The 20,807-nt window shown below is 51.6% G+C and overlaps 1 protein-coding gene across 1 annotated transcript in view; it reads left to right on the forward strand.

The window, feature by feature from the left end:
- The first annotated feature begins 3,459 nt into the window (after window positions 1–3,459).
- The window catches only part of Ksr2 (kinase suppressor of ras 2), a 199,554-nt gene continuing 182,206 nt past the window's right edge, over window positions 3,460–20,807 (forward strand). The window contains exon 1 of the mRNA XM_048340914.1: window positions 3,460–3,639. Coding sequence (XP_048196871.1) covers window positions 3,460–3,639 — 180 coding nt within the window. The remainder of the gene's footprint in view (window positions 3,640–20,807) is intronic.

Consider the following 20,807-nt stretch of genomic DNA (forward strand, 5'->3'; position numbering starts at 1 on the left):
ACGCATCTGCCCTGGGATCCACCAAGGGGCCCAGGGCACCTGTGAAGCAGCCAGGAAGGGATGGGGGTGTGGAATGAGGCTCTGGCCTGTCCGGGCTGATTTGTAACGCCTGAAAATGATGCTTTGCCAAACTGACTGAAAGCACAAGGGGGAAGGATTTCCCAGGGCAAGGATTACCCTAGGCAACTGTTCTTCCACAGAGCTCATCTCCAGTCCAACAGAGATGTTGAAGACACTTGGTTGGCCTTTATGAACTATACAACCTTATAACGTGTAGTCTAAAAAGTAATAAATTTGGCATCCAACGTGGGCATCAATGATATTGCTGCTGCCACCGCTGCTCCCTCCTCCTCTTCCTTCTCCACGCCCCACCCCCTTGGTGCCAGTCCTGGGGCTTGAACTTACCTCAACTTCTTTTGCTTAAAGCTAGAGCTCTACCACTTGAGCCACAGCACCACTTAACGGCCTTTATTGGAGATTAGAGTCTCATGGACTTTCCTGCTGGGCTGGCTTTGAAACACAATCTTCAGATCTCAGCCTCCTGAGTAGCTGGGATTACAGGTGTGAGCCACCCGCTCCTGGCCATTGCTTCTTTGTGACTTTTTCAGAAGTAGAGTTCCTTGGCACCTTGGTGTCCCTGTTCACAGATAGAGAAAAGGTAGGTGCCTTTTGCTATACTATTTTTCTCCTTATGAGTAAGAAGGCCTCTCCCTACATTGCCTAGGTTGACCTCAAATTCCTGGGTTCAAAATGCTCAGCCATCCAAGTCGCTGGGACCACACCAAGGTGCTAATCAATCAGGTGGCCAGAGGAGGACAGCCTTCACTGAGCTGTGACTCAATGCTGAGTGGCAAGAAGAGACCAGCCAGAAGAGGATTGGGGTGAAGTGTGGTCCCAGAAGATCTAATCCGGCGTCGGCATACTTTTCTGGAATGAGCAAATAGTAAATATTTTAGGTGTCCTGTGCCATACAAGTCTCTGTGGCAGGTACTCAGCTTTCCTGTTGGAAGGCAAAAGTTAACTGCAGATGGCAAGCCAATGGGCAGTGGTATTCCAATAAACCTTTTTTATACTCTTCTTTCGATGTTTTTCTTTTTCCAAAACTTTTTTCTCTTGCCAGTCCTGGGCCTTGGACTCAGGGCCTGAGCACTGTCCCTGGCTTCTTTTTGCTCAAGGCTAGCACTCTGCACTTGAGCCACAGTGCTACTTCTGGCCGTTTTCTGTATCTGTGGTGCTGGGGAATTGAACCCAGGGCTTCATGTATATGAGGCAAGCACTCTTGCCACTAGGCCATATCCCCAGCCCTCCAAAACTATTTTAAACCACAAAAACCATTCTTGCCAGGGGCTGGTGGCTCACACCTGTAATCCTAGCTACTGAAGATCTGAGATACTGAGATCTGAGGAATGCAGTTCAAAGCCAGCTGGGGCAGGAGAGTCCCATGACAGTTATCTCCAATTAACCACCAAAACCCTGGAAGTGGAGCTAGGACTCAAGTGGTAGAGCACCAGCCTTAAGTGGAAAAAGCTAAGGGACATGGCCCAGGTGCTGAGTTCCAGCTCCAGTACCAGTATCTGCACGTGCTTGTGCGTGCATACATGCACACATGCACACACACACACACTGGTACCATCGTTTACTGACAAAAATTAAGACTGAATAAGCAAGAAAAAGTTAAATCTGTTTCCTGGAAAGTGTCCACCAGGACCAGCCCAGGTACCAGCTTCCCAGGCCCAGGAAATCAATCGATCATTTGTTTATTTGTTTACCCTTCCTATTTATTGATTCCCACATCATCCTCTCCATCCCGGTAACTCGAAAGAACAAAATGCCAGGCCTGCACACCAGACGCAGAGCTGGAGGGGCGGTGGCGGGAGGGGGGGGGAGAGGACTGGCCCAGGGCCATGCTGGGCCTCCCGCACACGCAGTCCGCACACAACCTGCTCCCAGCCAGAGCGCACCTGCCAACACAGCCCTTCCACGTCTCGCGAGAGCCTGGAGGGGGCTGTGGTGACCCCCGGCCCCACCCACCCCAGTGTATCCGACTGCTGCCCCCTCCCTCCAGCTCAGGCGTCCTCCCGGGCATCTCCATCCCTGGGAGCTGCGGCCTGGGTGCCCCCCCCCACCCCCAATCTCTCATCTGCACCCAGTTGTAATTGCACTTGACCACTAGAGCTCCGAGGCCTGGAGAAATCCCTCCTTCGCGCCTCCCCCTTCCCCAGGTGCGCGCCCCAACTACCCCTCTCTCCAGGGTGCGCGCCTCCTCTCCTTCCCCCAGGTGCGCGCGCCACGTGCCCCTCCCCTCCAGGACGCGCTCCTCCTCTCTCTCCCCCAAGTGCGCGCGCCATGCCCCCCCTCGCCCTCCCCCCAGGTGTGCGCCCCTCCTCCTCCTCTCTCCAGGGCACGCGCCTCCTCTCCCTCCCCCAGGTGCGCGTGCCATGTCCCCCTCCCCCAGGTGCGCGCGCCTCCTGTCCCTCCCCCAGGTGCACGCCCCTCCCCCAGGAACGCGCCTCCTCCCCCTCCCCCAGGTGCGCGCGCCTCCTCCCCCCCCTCCCCCAGGTGCGCGCGCCTCCCCAGGTGCGCGCGCCTCCGCCACCGCGGGTCCCCGCGCGCCCGGGCCCCGGCGGCTGCGCGCACGGCGCCTCTCCGCCCACCCGCGCCCCGCGGGTCCCCCCTCCCCCCGCCCCCTCCCCCGCCCGTGATTGACAGGCAAGATGTCGGTGCGGAGCGCGGCCGGGGCGATCGCTGCCGCCGTCACCCCCCGGAGCGCGGCGGCGGCCGCAGCAGCGCGCAGAGGACGCGGCCGCCCGCCGCAGTGGGGGCCGCAGCCGCCGCGGGAGCAGCCGGGCCGCTCGCAGCCGCGCGCCGCGCTCGGCGCCGCCGACCATGCGGGGTCCCCGCGGCCGCCCGGGGCCCGCGGCCGCCGCCGCCTGACATAAAAGCCCGCCAGCCAAACCCGTCTGTCCGTCCGTCCATCCGTCCCAGCGTCCTCCCCGGAGCCGGGTGCAGAGTGAGCGCGGCTTTCCCTCCTCCTACGTCCTCCTCCTCCTCTTCGTCCTCCTCCTTCCTCCCCGAGTGCTCAGAACAGCATCACAGCACCTGGCTCGCTTCTAAGAAACAACATCGCTCCTTTTCAGAGACAGGAGAGGAAGGGTGGGGGGGGGGGGGAGAGGAGACATTCTAATGGAGACTGCCTGCTACCACCCAAAATAAAATAATAAATTTTGGCTTGGTCCCCTCCTCCCACCCCACCCCCTCAGCCCCGTGTGAAATGTTGGGTTTCTTCTTCAGGAGACGTTGGTGACAAGTCGCAGGGGTTGGCGAGGCGGAGGGGGTTCGCTCCCTCCACCTCTGCTCCCTACCCCCCCCCCCTTTTTCTGTCTGGGAGGAGGAGGAGGAGGAGGAGGAGGAGGAGGAGGAGGAGGGAGGAGGAGAAAGGGGGGGGTTACAGAGCAAGCGATGGATGAGGAAAACATGACAAAAGGCGAGGAGCTGCAGCCTCTGAGTTTGCAAAAAGCATTACAACAGTGCGAGCTGGTCCAAAACATGATAGACTTGAGCATTTCCAACCTAGAAGGGCTTAGGACCAAATGTGCTACCTCCAACGACCTCACACAAAAAGAGATCCGGACCCTGGAGGTAGGTGCTGCTGCTTTGGCGGTGTGTGTGTGTGTGTGTGGTGATGGTGGTGGCGGTGGTGGTGGTGGTGGTGGTGGTGGTGGTGGTGGTGCTGGTGCTGGGTCAGCCTGCCTGCTGCCTTCCCCTCCTCCCCGACCATCCTCTTCCCCTCTGATTCTGTTTGTTGGGGGCTGGGGGAGAGGGGGAGGGGTAACCCGAGGTGGGCTGGATTGGTGTTCTGTGCATCTTATGTCTCTCTGGGAGGTAGTAACAGTAGTTATTGGTATTCTTTATTTTATTATTTCGGTTGCTTGCGTCCAGGAGCAGGGAGTTGGGGCTTCCCCCCCCCCCCCCTGCATGTAGATTTGTTTATATGCCATGGGGGTTTGTGTGTTGGATAGAGAGATTCTGAACCTGCAGAGGGCCCACGTGACCTTGTGCATTCTGCAGGTGGTCAAAAGGTGTTTTTTTCTTTTGTTTTTTTGTTTTTATTGGCAGGATGATGGGGCTGCTTGTACAGGTAGACCTCTTCACCTCCCCTCCTTCCCGGCCTCCCCTTTTGCTCTGTGGATTTTTATTTTCTCAGTGATAATGCATGTTGGGAAGGAAGCGAGATGCACAGAAATAAACCATCTCACTGAAGTCAGCTATCCATTTCCAATACAATCACATTTGATCCAGTGAGCTGCAGCAGGCCTAAAGATGTGTAAAAAAGAAAAAAAAAGAATTAGGCCGGGAAACAGTCTGCACAAGTGGCGTGGGAAAATCCTCTCGGATCTTGGTGAGATTTGAGAGAGAAGGGTCCGAAGGAGGAGGAGTTATTTTGGCGTGTTGTGATTTTTCTCTCCAAATGAACTTGACAAGGAGTTTGTAGCAGGGCTTTTTTTTTTTCTTTTTTGAGGGGTGGGGTATATGCAGAGTTACTTACCAAGAAAATGGCAGAGATCAGAGATGATTTCTTGCCAAGGCCTTTTGGTCTGTGGGAAGCTTAGCCTCCTTTGAAAATGCCTGGTGTTTGCGTACTCGTCGGGTCTCCAGGTTGTCTAAGATGCATGAGGGAGTCGGCTCATCATCTGGCCCGGCTGCCCACATGGCTCGATGAATTCAGGAACTCCTGGCAGCTGGCGTTACCTGAGGGTGTTGGCCGTGGGACCTGGGGTGAAGCAGATGGTCCTGTAGGTGAAATAGGCGTGTGTGCTGCTGAGCTGCTCCTGAGACTCGGGAGTTGAGGCCCGCGTGTTCCCAAGGCCTGCACTGGTGGCTCTCTGCCTGGGCGAGTGTTTCTCTCAGATTCATTTGCCCAGGCTCCTCCTCCTCCTCCTCCTCCTCCTCCTCCTCCTCCTCCTCCTCCTCCTCCTCCTCCTCCTCCTCCTCCTCCTCCTCCTCCTCCTCCTCTTCTTCTTCTTCTTCTTCTTCTTCTTCTTCTTCTTCTTCTTCTTCTTCTTCTCCTTCTCCTTCTCCTTCTCCTTCTCCCTTCCTCTTCCTCTTCCTCTTCCTCTTCCTCTCCCTCTCCCTCTCCCTCTCCTTCCTCCTCCTCCTCCTCCTTCCTCCTCCTCCTCCTCCTCCTCCTCCTCCTCCTCCTCCTCCTCCTCCTCCTCCTCCTCCTCCTCCTCTTCTTCTTCTTTTCTGTTTTGAATTTGGCTGATATCAACCCATAGGATGGCATCCTTTGGAAAGAGGATGTGTGTGTGTGTGTGTGTGGTGTGTGTGTGTGTGTGAATTTTAGTATCATGTTTTCTCCCTCCTTCCCATATATGTCTGTGTGTGCCTGTCATCTGGGAACTTGATCTTCCCCATGAAATTAGATAAATGCCAGGGGATGTTGGGGGGAGTGGGAAGGGCAGGTTGGCAGGCACAGGTCCTGCTTCTGTGAGCAAAGCTTGGTCAATGCCTGGCTGCTGGAAGACAAACTATGGGATGCATTGGCCCAGACTCACGTCTCAGTCTGCATCAGAATTGCATGGAGGGTGTTGTCGGGAAATAGGACACCCTCCCCCCCCCCCAGTGAAGACCACCTGAGATCTCTTCATCAGCAATCAGGATCCCCCTCAGCCCCATGCTAGTTTGTAGATGGCTGCGGAAGTTTCCTGAAGTTTTCTATTCCTTCCTCTCAAATGTGACTCTGTCCTCAGGTAACTCCCCCCAACAGCGGCGGTTTTCTCCGTGGATGCTGGGTTTGGTTTCTTCCATTCTGCTGGGCAGTTTCCTTGGAAACAGGGGTGGTGATGGGGAGCTTCAGTCTCTTGGTCCCAGCGTGCCCTTGGGCATGCCAGCCACTTTAACCACATTGCCCAGGGATCAGTCGGGAGCAGTTACAGCCATTTAGACTTCTCGGATCTCTAGGGCAAGGAGGGGCCCCTGAAGAGGGGCTGGTGACTTCAGGTCAAATCCTGCCAAACTTGAGCCAGGGCTGGTGGCTCATGCTTGTAATCCTAGCGACTCAGGAGGTTAAGGTCTCAGGCGGGAAAGTCCTTGAGACTCTTACTTTCACTTAACCACCAAAAAACCAGAAGTGGAGAAGCGCTCAAGTGGTAGAGCATCAGCCTTCAGCAAAAATGCTAAAGGACAGCACCCTAACCCATATCTGGTTCAAGCCCCACAACTGTTACAGACACACACAGAGTCCTGCCAGAACTTCTTGTTTGGATCCATAGGTGGTTTGTTCTTTGTTTGTTTTTTTTCTCCATCAGTTGTCAGATTTTATATATCAAAGGGTGCTCATTAAAATGTTGGGCTTTCAGCCTGAACTCCAGAGATTCGAATTCAGGTAGTACTGGGAGAAGGATTGGGGAATCCGCATTTGTGTCTTGTGTTTCCAGTGTGAGTTTTCCCAGGGCATGTTCGGAAAGATGGTCCCACTAGGAGACAGGTGCCATGGTTCAGCCACTCAGCTCATCGACATTAGCGACTCACCGACCACTCCAAATACCTTGATGGCGGGCGACACCTGCGTCTGTCAAAACAAAACCACACAACATGTGCTTTGCCTTCAAGAGGCAGCCTTGGTGGTTGGGGAGGAAAGGTGAATCTTATCTCTGTGAAATGATGATGATGTTGAGCCAGCCAGTGATATGGGAGACAGCATTAATGTGAATCCATTAAGAATTGCATTCACTCCATGGAATTAAAAATCCAGCCTTGAAACCAACAATGTTTCCACCCTCTTGTGTAACAGAGGTTTGGAGCTGCGGGAGTTCAGTAGATCAGTCTAGCTCTGATTTTGTTTTTCCCTTGTAAAAATCAGGGCTGATGTCTTTGGGAGTGTTCATAGACTTTCCCTTAGGCTTGCAAGGTGGCGCTGGAAGCTTTTCACATCTACATTCCAGGAAGAGTGGACCTGGAGAGTGGAGATGGATGAGAGGGTCTTACTTTTGGTTGCTAACAACCAAGACACCTGCCCCCCAGGACACCTCCTCTTCACTATCCCAACAGTGATGGTTCATTATGAGCTTCTTGGCCCGAGTCAAATGGTATCCTATCTGCAAGGGAGGCGAGGAGTGGGGACATGGGGCCACCTTCGTGACCTGAGGACCTGCTGTCTTTCCTGCTCTGTGTTCATATTCTGCTGGTATCAGGGAAGATGTGAATGGTTATTGGGTGGATAGCCAGCATTGCCGGCTACAGTATGTTCTTAGGAGATACTTTGATGGAAAAGAAGAGGTCATAGCTGGGTGCGAGGAGCTCACACTGTAATCCTAGTTGCGTAGGAGGCTGAGATCAGAAGGATTATGAGACTCTTATCTCCACCTAACCACTAGAAAATCAGAAGTAAACTGTGGCTCAAAGTGGTAGAGTACTAGCTTTGAGCAAAAGAACTCAGGGACAGCTGTGCCCAGGCCCTGGCTTCAAGCCCCATAACTGACAAAAAAAAAAAAAGTCATGAGTTTTTGAGTTAAATTGGTGCCATTTTGAATTCTAGCTTTTCTAGTCAGGCTGTTGACTTGAGCTACTTTGATTCATAGTTTGTTGGGGGCGGGGACAAATGGTAATCATAGACGAATATTACCTACTTCAAATGATGGTTGTAGGCATGATAAGAGATGACTGACTGGTTGAGGGCTCTGGTACTCACTTGCGTTCAAGTTACTTAGCAAGTACTAAATAAAGGACAGTTACAGAGATGGTCGTGGTTAGCAACATATGGCAAAGCCTGGATGGCCCGGGGGCATGGAAGGAGACAAGGAGCTTCAGTGGCATTGCCAAAGTAGATTCTGCAGAATTCTGTGGGATGTTAACATTTTTTTTTAAAGTTTGTTTTAACAGATGCTACATTCCAGGCCCCATCCTGGATGTTGGTGGTGAACAAGTATTTCGTGGGCGATACAAACTCTGTGGTTGGTGAATGCTTAATGAACTTGGGGAAGAGTTGAGAGTAGCAGGAGTGAGATGGGCCTCTCTTCCTGCAGACCTTCTCAGCCTTCTCTATGCCATCTGCGCACCATGTGCCACCCTCCAAGGATGGGGCCAGCAGTGTTTTCCTTTCCCAAGGATTTCCCTCGGGAAGGGTTTGTTCCATAAAATACACCAGGGGAAACATTTGGCCGACCATGGAGGGGAGCCTCGTTTGGGGAGATGGGGATTTCAAGTGGAATGAAGGATCAGGAGCATTTAGATCACAGAAAAAGGGGACAGGTCTCCAGATGCAAACAACAGAGCGTATTATTATTATACCTCATCTTACAGCCCCGTGTGTTCAGAACGGAGATTGACAGGCAATGTGCCATAGCAGAGGAATTCAGAGTGCTGACTCGTTGGTTTGAAGCACAGGGACATCAGGTCAACCAAATTCCGGCCCTTTGAGGACAGAGGCAGAAGCTGGCAAATGTTTTGGAGTGAATACAATAGGAAAAATTTTTTTAAAAAAAGATTATATAGCTGGGTGCTGTTGGCTCACACCTGTCATCCTAGCTACTCAGGAGGCTGAGATCTGAAGATTGCAATTCCAAGCTAGCCTCTTACCTTCAGTTAACTAGCAAAGAGCTGGAAGTGGAGCTGTGGACTTGAGTGAAAAAGTTAAGGCAGAGCACCCACACCTCTGAGCTCAAGGCCCAGCACTGGTGGAAAAAAGAAAAGAAAAGGAAAACTCCTTCTTTGTTTCTGGACTTTACAGGTGTATAGGTGGCAGCTGCTGGCTTGTTCATTGCTGGTCTGTGGGAGTCATTTGGGAGGGGAGGGGCCCTGGTTAGAGGGAGAGGTTTCTGAGCTGCTCTGTTTTGGTGCAGTTACATAGTAAGAGGGCTATCAGGGATGGGATGGGTACTGGGTGGGGTACTTTTTTTTTTTTTTTTTTTGGCCAGTCCTGGGCCTTGGACTCAGGGCCTGAGCACTGTCCCTGACTTCTTCCCGCTCAAGGCTAGCACTCTGCCACTTGAGCCACAGCGCCGCTTCTGGCCGTTTTCTGTATATGTGGTGCTGGAGAATCGAACCTAGGGCCTCGTGTATCCGAGGCAGGCACTCTTGCCACTAGGCTATATCCCCAGCCCTGGGTGGGGTACTTTTGAACTTTTCTTGAATGGCACTGACATAGACAGCGCCCCCCTCTCTCTTTATGCTGGTCTTGGGGCTTGAACTCAGAGCCTGGCCTCTATCCCTGAGCTTCTTTTGCTCAAGGTTTGGCACTCTACCACTTGAGCCACAGCTCCGCTTCTGGTTTTTATTTTTGATAGGTTAGTGGAGATAAGAGACTTTCCTGTCCAGGTTGGCTTTGAACCACGTCCCTCAGAACTCAGTCTCCTGAGTAGCTAGCTAGGATTACAGGCCGGAGCCACCAGTCCCCAGTCCAAGTCTTTCTTCCACCTCCATGTACTCTGTCTTAATGATCTGTTGCCACTCAATTAGCCCTCTCTACACTTAGCTATGTTTGGGCAGCACTGGGCTTAAGATTGTTTTCTGTAACTGGGTGGGTTGTGTCAGCTTGTTCATGAGTCTTCTCTGGGGGTGACATGACTGAAGGGCTGGGGGATGGGACCGCCCATTCTCTTCCTCTGTGTGGCTTCCTGGGGTAACACCTTGGGTTTTTTTTTGTTGTTGTTGGTGGTCCTGGGGCTTGGGCTCAGGGCCTGTCTTGCTGCCCTTGAGCTCTTTTTGCTCAAGGCTAGCTCTCTACCACTTTGAGTCACAGCACCACTTCCGGTTTTCTGGGTGTTCATTGGAGATAGGAGTCTCATGGACTTTCCTGCCCAGGCTGGCTTTGAACTGCGATTCTCACATCTCAGCTTCCAGAGTAGCCAAGATGATAGGCGTGAGCCACTGCTACCTGGCTGCTTGGTTTCTTACAGGGCAAGGGATCTTGAGACTGGAAAACCACATGGCGTCAGTTCCACTGTATTTTGTGAGTTGCTTTAATTCATGTGGCCATCCTGGGTGTAGGGGCTTGGGGCTCCCTCCTGTCCCCCCCACTCAGTGGGAGGAGATGAGAAGTTAGCATGTTGAGTAGGTTAGGCTGAAATGAATAGACCCGTGTGTGTCTGGCCCCTGGTACCGTGAAGGCTTTTCTTGCTCACTAAATGGTTTGAGAGGGCTTGCTTGGTTAATGGCCCATTACCATCGCTTGCACCCAGAAAGAGGAGAGCAGGGGAGTGGAAGTAGGGACCTGGTAAATGCCTCTTCCTGGGAGCCAGAGCCGCTTGCCTCCCCCAGCTGAGCTGGAATCCAGTGGCAAATGCCAAGGGAGAGGGGAGAGGGGGTTCAGCTGGAGGCTTGGGGAGGAGGAAGATGGTGTTTGCTGAGAGCTAGAAGTCACTGACCAATGGCTGGAGGATGGAACACCCCGATACTTAGTGGCTTGGAACATTTCCACGTGCCTGCGCCCTGGGCCAGTTCTACTGATGGTGCCCAGGGCCTCTGGGGAGGGGTTCACCCTTGGGCTCAGCCACCCCCAGTGGCCCAGGGCCTCGGGATCTCCTCCCAAAGCCTTCTCAGAGTGGAGCAGGTGGGAAGGGGTGAGGGACAGAGTAAGAGACAGGACAGGAATCTGGCCGTGGGCCACTTGACTGAAATGCGCAGATTTTATTCCTCTAGGAGCCTTTGAACAGGGAGGTGACCATACATGGTGTTATTTTAGTTTTCTTGGCAGTACTGCGGGTGGGGGGTGGGAGTTGAACCCAGGGCCTCACACTAGCTAGGCAGGCACTTTACCGGCTGACCTAAAACCCAGACCTTTTTGCTTTCATTATTTTTCAGATAGAGGTTTTGCATGTATCCCAGGCTGGGCTCGGATAGTGATCATCTCACCTCTGCCTCCGGGATTATAGGCATATACCACCATTCTCAGATTGTGATGTGAGATAAGGTTTTGTTAACTTGCTTTGTTTTGACTGGCCTCCAGTCACAATCTTTCTATCTCTGCCTCTCCCATAGCTGGGAGCACAGGTTAGTACCACTGGGCTGGACTATGTGATGTATGTTTTTTAAAGATTTGGTTGCTGTAGACAAGTTAGGAGTTTCTGTCGGAAGCGAAGAAACCAATGACTATGCTAGGAGAGGTAAAGAGAAATCAAGAACTGAGGACTAGTGCTTAGTGTTTTGTCCCCAAAATCAGTGAATGGTGGTGTGGTGCTGGTTTGTTTTTTTAATTTTTTATAGTATTTTTATTATGTTAAGTAGTTGTACAAAGATGTTGCCACCCAACTTTCCCAACCCACCTCTTCCCCTCACTTTTCTTAATTTGTAGAGTATGTATTGAGTTTTTTTTTTTTTGCCATGTAACAAAACCATTTATGTACACAATATGTCTTGATCTGTGTCACCCCCTGGATGTCTTCACCCCTCTTCTACCACCCCTTCTCTTCTGTTTCTCAATCCTGTGGTATATACACTGCTTTCTCACCTGCATCCTCCCCCTCCCCCTTTCATTTACCTGCTTCTCCCCCCTAGGCCTGCCACCCCTCTTGCAAGCACCCATTTCCTAACACTTATCTCCTTGGGCTATGAGTTCATCTTTCTGAAGAATTTCCGTATTGGGCATGGGAAGGCTGGGTTCGTGGGCTGGGTTGGACCTGCCAGTCAAGTCCTGTTGCATGTGCGGGCTGGAGCCCGGAGGCAGGCTGAGGCTAGGAAGCGTCTTTTATTTTATTTATGTTAATTAATTAAGTAATTACATTAATTTTTTTATGCCAGCCCTAGGGCCTGAACTCAGGGCCTGGGCACGGTCCCTGAGTTTTTTTATTTTGTGCTCAAGGATAGTGCTTTATCACTCTGAACCACAGCACCATTTCTAGCTTTTTATAGTAGCTAATTGGAGAGAAGAGTCTTGTGGACTTTCCTGCCCAGGCTGGCTTTGAATCACGATCCTCAGACCTCAGCCTGATATTATTATTATTCCCAGTACTAGGGATGGGACTTAGCATCTCATTCTTGCCAGGTTGGAGCTCTACTGCTGAGGCATGCCTCTGGCCCTGTTTCACACCCATTCTTTTTAGGGTAGGGTGGTCACTCCCCTCCCAGGTGTGCATCTGAGCCTTGCTTTGTGCCTCTGCATCCAGCCTCGCTCTGTGGAGGGGAAGCCTTGTAAACTTTTCTTGAGTCAGCCTGGAACTGTAATCCTCTAGTTCCCAGCCTCCCAAGTCGCTAGGATTATGAGCTGTGAACCCCTGGCATCGGGCTGAAGTATTGTGGTTAATGGCTGCGTAATATGAGTGGCCGCTGGCTGTGTCATTTGTCTAGCTGGAGTTCTGTGTCTGAGGAAGTGTTCCTCATTTTGTGTGGTGAGTGGGATTGTGGGGGCCATCCTGTGTGTCCCCCTTCCCTTCCTTTCTTAGAAGGGGCATTCCTGGGTGGAAGGATTGCAACCCTTCAGGACTTTGCCCGATTGCCACATGCGACAGAGTCCATTTGCCCACATCATCTTTTTATTTATTTACTTATTGGTGCTGTTTCTGGGGCTTGAACTCAGGGCCTGGGCACTGTCCCTGTGCTTTTTTTGCTCAAGGATAGTGCTCTACCTCTTGAGCCACAGCGCCACCTCCAGTTTTTTGGTAGTTTATTGGCAATAAGAGTCTCACCCAGTTTCCTGCCTGGGCTGGCTTTGAACCTCAATCCTCAGGTCTCAGCCTCCCCACTGGTGCTGGGCTTAGTCTGGCCTTCTTAAAGGCTGCTTCCTTATTTATCTCTTTTGATGGCCATAACACACCATACTTCTGGTGTGCCTTGGGGAAAACAGCCCATGCCCTTCTTTCTTGAGCAAGTATTCATTGCAACCAGTCCTTGCCAGCCCCAGGCTGCTGTAGCCTTGGCCCACACATTTCTGGTGGGTTACACTTCCATTCCTCTCCACTCTTGTAAGACGGTCTGATTTATTTCACGGCTTCTGCGGTGATTCAGGCTGTCCTCACAGGTGTTGCCTTCCTTGGTGTCTGGTGATGGCTACTCTGATTCTGTGGTGGCCAATGAGCACATTTTTGAACAGTTTCAGTGTTCTTAAACTGTTTTAAGGTTTGTTGATCCTTCTGGGTATGTTCTCTCTGGCTGAGTGAGCCCGTGTACTTTGTGAGAATCCTTGGGGGACCCAGGATTCTGTGTGTGTTATTAGACCCTCTTGGCTGATGGTGCCACCAGGTAACTTATTGATTACAGGGAGATGAATATTGGTATTGTAGGAACATTGGTATGTTGTACATATTGTAGATTTGGCCTTATCACTTTTTTTTCTTATTTATTGTCAAAGTGATGTACAGAGAGGTTACAGTTTCATACGTTAGGCATTGGATATATTTCTTGTACTGTTTGTTACCTCCTCCCTCATTCCCTCCTCCCCCTCCCTCTTTCCCTCTCCCCCCATGAGTTGTTCAGTTGGTTTACACCAAACAGTTTTGCAAGTATTGCTTTTGTAGTCGTTTGTCTTTTTATCCTGTGTCTCTCCATTTTGGCATTGCTTTATCGCTTTTCAATCCCTATAGCCAGGCCTCCTTCCCTCCCTCCCTCCCTCCCTTCCTTTCTTCCTTCCTTCTTTTGTGTGATAGTTCTGGGGTTAGAACTCAGGTATAAAACGATGCTCTATCACGTGAGCCATGCTCCTGGTCCATTTTAATTTTTTTTTTTTAGTTATTTTTCAGGAAGGGTGTCATGTTTTTGTCCTGGGCTGACATTGCACTGTGTGTGACCCTCCTCTCCTTTAGCTGAGATCACAGGTGTATACCACTGAGTCTGACTTGTTGGTTGAAATGATATTTTGATCCTTTTTTTCTTTTTTTGTGGCCTGGGATGGCCTTGAACTCTGATCTTCCTGATTTCTGCCTTCTAGGTAGCTGGGATGACAGGTTGAACACTGCGTCCCTCCTTTACCTCATGTATTTTGAGCTGTTTTGTGACATGTTCACTCATTTGCAATGGTTATATGTTCTTGGTGAACCACCTTTAAAAAACCCATTATTTAAGTTTTCTTTGTATTCCTGGCAATTTCCCTTGCTTCCATATAGCCACTGCTGATGTTCCGTTTTTTGTTTTTAGCTCTTAAAGATTGAGGTAAAAATTCATGGAATGTAAAAACTCATGTACATTTGAACCCTTTTAAGATGTCCATTTGGATAGCTTGTATTCTACGCTTGGCGTTTTGCAGCCGCGACCGCTGGATGTGCTCATCTCCAGGCACAGAAACGTGCTTTGCACCTGTGAGGGGTGAGCCCCAGGCCCCCTGCACGCTACCCCCTGAACCACCCCCCCCCCCCCAAAGAAAAAAATCTGTTTCCTCTCCCGGTAGTTTTGCACTGTCACGTAAGCGCAGTCATCTGGTATGTGGGCTCTCATGTCCGGCTCCCTCCTTTCTTCGAAGGTCTCCCAGGCATACACCAATGCTTGCCATGACCCGGCTGGCTTTGAATTGCCATCCTCCAGCTCTCAGCCTCTCGAGTGAATTGCCAGTAAGGCAGATTGGCTGAGTCAGAAAGCAGATGGACCGTATTCTTAGGCACTGGAAGTCCCTGTCCCGGAGGCCGGCAGGACTTCCGTGGGTCCCACAGAAGCGTTACCTCTCCTACAGACTGAGGATGCTTGAGAAAATGTGCAAGCCCTGAGAACCCCTCAGAAGGACAGGGTTTTGGTTTTTCCGTTTGGAGGCAGTACTGAGACTAGAGCTTAGAGCTTGTTCTCTTGGTTAGTGCTTTACCACATTAGTCATTCCTCCCGTTTGATATTTTACTGGTTAATCAGAGGTAGAGTCTTGACAGGCTTTTCTAACTGCCCAGGTTGGCACTGAATTGCAGTCCTACAAACCTCAGTAGCTAGGATTACAGGAGTGAACCAGCAGCTCCCAGCTACCCTCCCAGAATTGAAGAGAGTAGAGCTCCTACCTTCCCATCTTTTTGTTGTTGGTGGTTATAGAGCTTGAACTCAGGGCCTAGGTGCTGTCCCTGAACTTTTCTGCTCAAGGTTAGCCTTCTACCACTTTGAGTCCCAGCGCTACTTCAGGTTTTCTGCTGGTTCATTGGAGATAAGAGGCTCATGGACTTTCATGCCTGGGCTGGCTTAGAACCTCCATTCTCAGATCTCAGCCTCCTGAGCTAGGATGACAGGTGTGAGCCACCAGTGCTCAGCTTGTGCCTATCCATCATTAGGAATGACAGTAATGACAGGCTAGTGTGGCAAGTACATTTGTGATATATGATATCACTTACTATCACTCACGTGTGAGGTCACTTACGACACCTCCCATCAGGGTGTGGTGCTGAGCTAAAGAGGAGACAGGCCCAGTTGTGAAAACTGCATGCTTTGTTTCCCCTTCTTCTTCTTTTTTTTTTTTTTTTTTTAAGAAAATCTCAAATGCATCAGAAGGAGATATGAGTTTCACAGAGGAGTGTGTAAGATTTTGCAGGGCCACACCTCCTGAATAGCCAGGATTACAGGCAGCAACTACCGTGGCTCACCCTTCATTTCCCTTCCTTTGCATGAAGTTCCTTGGCACCCTCCTCCTTATGAGAGAAAAACAAGACAGCCTCATTTGCAAATTGAATAAGTGTCTCTAATGGATGGTCTCCATTCCTCCAACATGATCGGAAAGCCTCGCACAGCTAGCTTCGTCCTCGTTCAAACTGGCAGGCAGGTTCTTTCCGTATCACAACACACCCAGCACCCTGAAATCATAGTATTTCAAGGGCGAGACCTTCACAGTCCCTCCAGGGACGAGAGAGGAGGAAGCTAGGAGAAAAGGAAAGGAGTGGCCAGATGGAAACACGTTTCAAACCTCTTGCTCTAGAGTGGTTTATTATTAACAGCAGTGCAGGCAAAAAAAATATGTCTCTACAAAGTTATGAAAAATTCATCAGTAGCGTGTTATAGGTTCAAGAGGCTGGCCGTTGTTTGATCAGATTAGTGATAATGAAGGTGGTCATAAATGAACTTGGATTGAGAGGAGACCTTCCCCTTGCATACGTGCGCATGTGCACACACACACACATACAGTAGAATATATGTGTGGCCCCTTTTCTCATCACCAGCTGCCATAGGCCTCTGCTGAGGGGCCAGGGCAGGGCTGGGCCAGGCACCCCTTCCATTGGGGTCAGATGGGGGAACAATCACAGGGTACTGTTTGTCAGGTTTCCTTGACTGCTGCCTTTCTGGTTTGCAAACCCATTCTCCTCTCTCTCTCTCTCTCTCTCTCTCTCTCTCTCTCTCTCTCTCTCTCTCTCTCTCTCTCTCTCTCTCTCTGATCTGCTTCATCCTGGAGCTGACCACTTACAACACACTATGCAGTGGTTTATGTGTGCTGAGACATCTGTCTCTCTGCTTGAAAACAGCTCAGGTTCTAGTTGGAGGAGACAAGGGAATCAAGGAATCAACGTAAATGCCAGGCATTGTTGTGCATGCCTGTAATCCTGGCTACCTCAGGAGGCTGAGATCTTAATGGTCCAACATCAGCTTGGGCAGAAAGAAATGTGTGAGATTCCATCTCTAGTTAAGCAGCCAAGTGCTGGGCTACAGGTGTGGCTCAAGTAGTTGAGTACCAGCCATGAGCAATAGAGCCAAGAGCATAAGAGGCCCTGAGTTCAAGTACTGGTGGCTCACACTTATCATAGCTACTTAGGAAGTTGATCCAGAGAATCAAGATTTAAAGCCAATGGAGGCAGAAAGTCTGTGACTCTTCATCTCCAAATTAACCAGCAAAACACTGGGCCAGAAGCATGACTCAAATGATAAAGCACCAACTGAGCATTCAAGCTAAGTGATTGTGAGGCCTGGTGTCCAGCATAAGCATAAGGAATAAGGGAATATAATAGAAGTTGGAGTAGTATGAGGAGGAAAAGAAAGTGTGGAGCAGGCTTCCTGGAAAAGGTGAGGGAAATGAGGGGGTGATCCAGGAGGCTGTGGGGCAGGGAGAGGAGAAGAGCTTCAGAGTAAAGCAGCAGTGTGTGCAAAGGTCCTGCGGTCTCAGAGGAGGAGCCAGTGAGTGTGTTTGGTGAGAATGGAGTGTTCAAGACCTGGTGGGCAAGGGAAGTAGGATCTGTTGCTGGATGCATACAGCACACCAGTACGTTTATGAAGAGGAATAACACTGGAGTTTTTGAGCTGGGTGGGGGGGGAGGGTTGTGGTGGTGGTGGTGGTTATGGCTTGGGCTGAGTGAGAAGAGACCACAGAAAGGCACAAGCAGATATGAAGATGAGTTAGAAGACCATGGACCATACTGGACTGGTGAGCTCTGTGTGTGTGTGTGTGTGTGTGTGTGTGTGTGTGTGTGTGTGTGTGTGTATGTGTGTACCAGGGCTTGAACTCAGAGCCTTGTTCTTGCTAGGCTTCTTGGCTCATGGCTGCTGCTCTACCACTGGAGCCATGCCTCAGGTCCAGCTTTTTTCCTGGTTATTTTGGAGATGGGGGCGTCTTACAAACATCAATGCTCCGGCTGGCCTCAAGCTGCCATCCTCTGGATCTCAGCCTCCTGAGTAGCTAGGATGACAGGCTTGAGCCATGGTGCTGGGCCAGAGCCACAGCCCTCCCCACATTGGCCCACCCTGCAGCTGGCTCCCTCCTCCTCTCTAGGGGTGGCTGTGGATCTTCCTGAGGGATGGAGAGGGGAAAGGGAACCAGGGCAGGGCGCTGGGTTCCAGTGCTTTACCCTCCTACCACTGGGTACCTTGGGTAAGTCACAGGTGTGCAGGGAGCCACGGAGGAGGAGGGGAGCGGAGGAAGGGAGGGGAGGAGGGGAGGAGGCTGCTGCCCAGGCAGGGCCTCTCCACCCGCCCTGCTGCCTAGCACGAGTTCTTTATGATGCCCGCTGCTCACAGCGTTGCTAGGCAACCCGCAGGATGCTCAGTTGAGCTTGAGTTCCAGGGAAACAGCAGTGACTAGATAGCAGCACGATTAGATAGATGGCGTGGGAAATACGCTGCAAGAGTTGATGGCTTATCTGAAACTTGTGGTTTATTCTGGATGTATTGCGTGTGCGTGTGCGCGTGTGTGTCTGTGTGTTGGTCCTGGGGCTTGATCTCAGGGTGCAGGCACCGTCCCCCAAGGCTGTATACTACCACTTGAGCCCCCAGCTCTACTTCTGGCTTTTTCTGAGTGGTTCATTGGAGATGAGAGCCTCACAGACTTTCCTGCTTGGGCTGGCTTCGAACCTCGCACTTCAGACCTCAGGCTCCCGAGTAGCCCCCGGGGTCAGAGGCGTGCGCCACCATAGCCAGGTGGGTGTGCATGTGGCTGGATGCCTGGTTCTACCTGCCACCCCCCGAAGCACACTTCCTGAAGTCAGTGTGGCCCGACTCATCGTGAGTGTGTTTGTGTCCTTCTTTCTGCCTCATCCCCTGCAGGTCTGGCCTGTCACCACCCTGCCCCGGAAGATGCTGGGGACCCCCGCTGGGCCCCCAGAGTGTTCCAAGGCTGCAGATCCGGGTTCTGGTGCGGCTGCATCCAGGCGCCTCCGTGTCTCGTGCGTGCTGCCTTTTGTTTGAGTTTCTTCAGCACGGAGGCGTTTTCCTTTGAGCTTGGTGCTTTTGTGGTGGTGACGCTTGGAAGGAAATGTTTTTAGACACTGGCCTCGGGGAGCCTCAGCTGCACTCGACTCTCCAGGGGCAGCACAAACTGTGCAGGGTCCTCGGCCGGGCGGGGCAGATCAAAGGACGCTCTGTGCTTCTTGGAATGACGGCTTACCACCTCAACTTGCATCTGTTTGTTTTGTTTTGTTTTTTGCCAGTCCTGGGGCTTGAACTCAGGGCCTGAGCACTGTCCCTGGCATCTTTTTGCTCAAGGCTAGCACTCTGCCACTTGAGCCACAGCTCCACTTCCGGTTTTTTCTCCTTATGTGGTGCTAAGGAGTCGAACCCAGGGCTCATGCATGCTAGGCAAGCACTCTACCACTAAGCCACATTCCCCGCCCTCAACATGCATCTGTGAGCCAGAACTGCCCTTTATTTTGGGTGCTTACTCAGTACCGGCATGGTGCTTAGTGGAGTTGCATTGCTCGTCACCCCCCCAACCTGGGCCCTCGGGGGTGGATGGCGCAGGCGCCACCTAGGGGTGAGTCAGGAATGCCCATCTTGGCGGGGACTTGGCACAGTGTCACCGTTACATCTTGATACAGTCCTGTGAGGTGTACGAGACTCATCCTTAGGATAAACACGCCTTCTCTACTCCATTCAAAAATAGAGAGAGAGAGAGAGAGAGAGAGAGTGTGTGTCCTTGGGCTTGAACTCAGGGCCGGAGTGCTGTCCCTTAGCTTTTTTACTCAAGGCTGGTGCTCTACCACTTGAGACACAGCTCCGCTTCCTGTTCACTGGAGATCAGAGTCTCACAGAATTACCTGCCTGGGCTGGCTTCAAACTCCAGTCCTCAGATCTCAGCCTCCTGATTATAGGGTTACAGCTAGCATTATAGGCGTGAGCCACCAGCACCTGGCTACACCCCAGGATCCTTAAGGGTGTCTTGTACTGCAGAGAGGGTGTGTGTGTATGGGGGGGTAGAGGCCACCAGGAACAGGGCCATCTGTGGCTGCTTGTGTGGATGGGTACAAGCAGATGGCAATGAGAATGATAGGCAGAGGAACTTCCAGGGGCGGGGCTGGAAGGCCCTCTTGGAATGGGCTTCTCAGGAGAGAGAGCCGCCCAACCGAGGTCCTCAGCTGTAGCAGCTCAGACTGTGGAAGTCGGGCTGGTAGTCTAACCAGTGTCCCAGCTGAGATTCTCTTAGGAATCAGGGTGCAGTTGTCAGCCTTGGGAAGGCTTTGAGCGTGACGCCCAGAGGTCACCACAGCCCCTCCACAAGCTGCGAGGGCTGCATTAACTCACATCAAGATGAGCTGCAGAGGGCTTCGCCAGGACAGAAAAGCCAAGCCTGGCCTGGGGCAACTGGACTCCCCCCATTTTCTGTGTCTTTGATTCCCAATCTCCATAAGAATTTTTTTTTCTGGGCACTGGTGGGTGGCTGACACCTGTCATCCTAGCTATTCAGGAGGCTGAGATCTGAGGATCAGGGTTCGAAGCCAGCCCAGGCAGGAAAGTCCATGAGACTTTTTTTTTTTTTTTTTTTTTTTGCCAGTGCTGGGGCTTGGGCTCAGGGCCTGAGCACGTTCCTGGCTTCTTTTTGCTCAAGGCTAGCACTCTGCCATTTGAGCCACAGCACCACTTTTGGCGCTGTGGTGCTGAGGAATTGACCCCAGGGCTTCATGGAGGCAAGCACTCTTGCTACTAGGCCATATTTCCAGCACCCATGAGACTCTTATATCCAATGAACCACCAGAAAACCAGAAGTGGCACTGTGGCTCAAGTGGTAGAGTGCCAGCCTTGAACAGAAGAGCTCAGGGACAGCGCCCAGGCCCTGAGTTCAAACCCCACAACCGACCAAAAATATTCTTTGTTTCTGAAACATCCTGGCACAGTTCCATAGGTTGATAGACACATGTGTAACAACACACACACATGTGCATGTACACCCATGCACATGAATGCACACATGCCTGCACACATGCTGGAACAACTCCTGGATCCAAACCTTCGGTTTTCTGCTCATTGCCTTTGCCCCTTTGCCCCAGTCCGGGTGGGCTGGGTTTTTCCATGTAGAAAAGCACAGGTCCGCTTAGGGCAGGCTTCCAGGGGTAGGACTCAAAGGATCCACTTCGAGTACAAGGGGCAGCAGCCTTACATAGGTGTGCCAGAAGTAGTCGCGCGATTGCTTGGGCTGCTGTCATTAATGACAGTGATGGGTCCTTGAAAGACTGCCCCAAGTTAAACACTGTTGAACAACTCCATGACTGGGAAAACTGTCCACG

The sequence above is a fragment of the Perognathus longimembris genome, chromosome 3 (assembly GCF_023159225.1).
Source record: "Perognathus longimembris pacificus isolate PPM17 chromosome 3, ASM2315922v1, whole genome shotgun sequence".
NCBI lineage: Eukaryota > Metazoa > Chordata > Mammalia > Rodentia > Heteromyidae > Perognathus > Perognathus longimembris.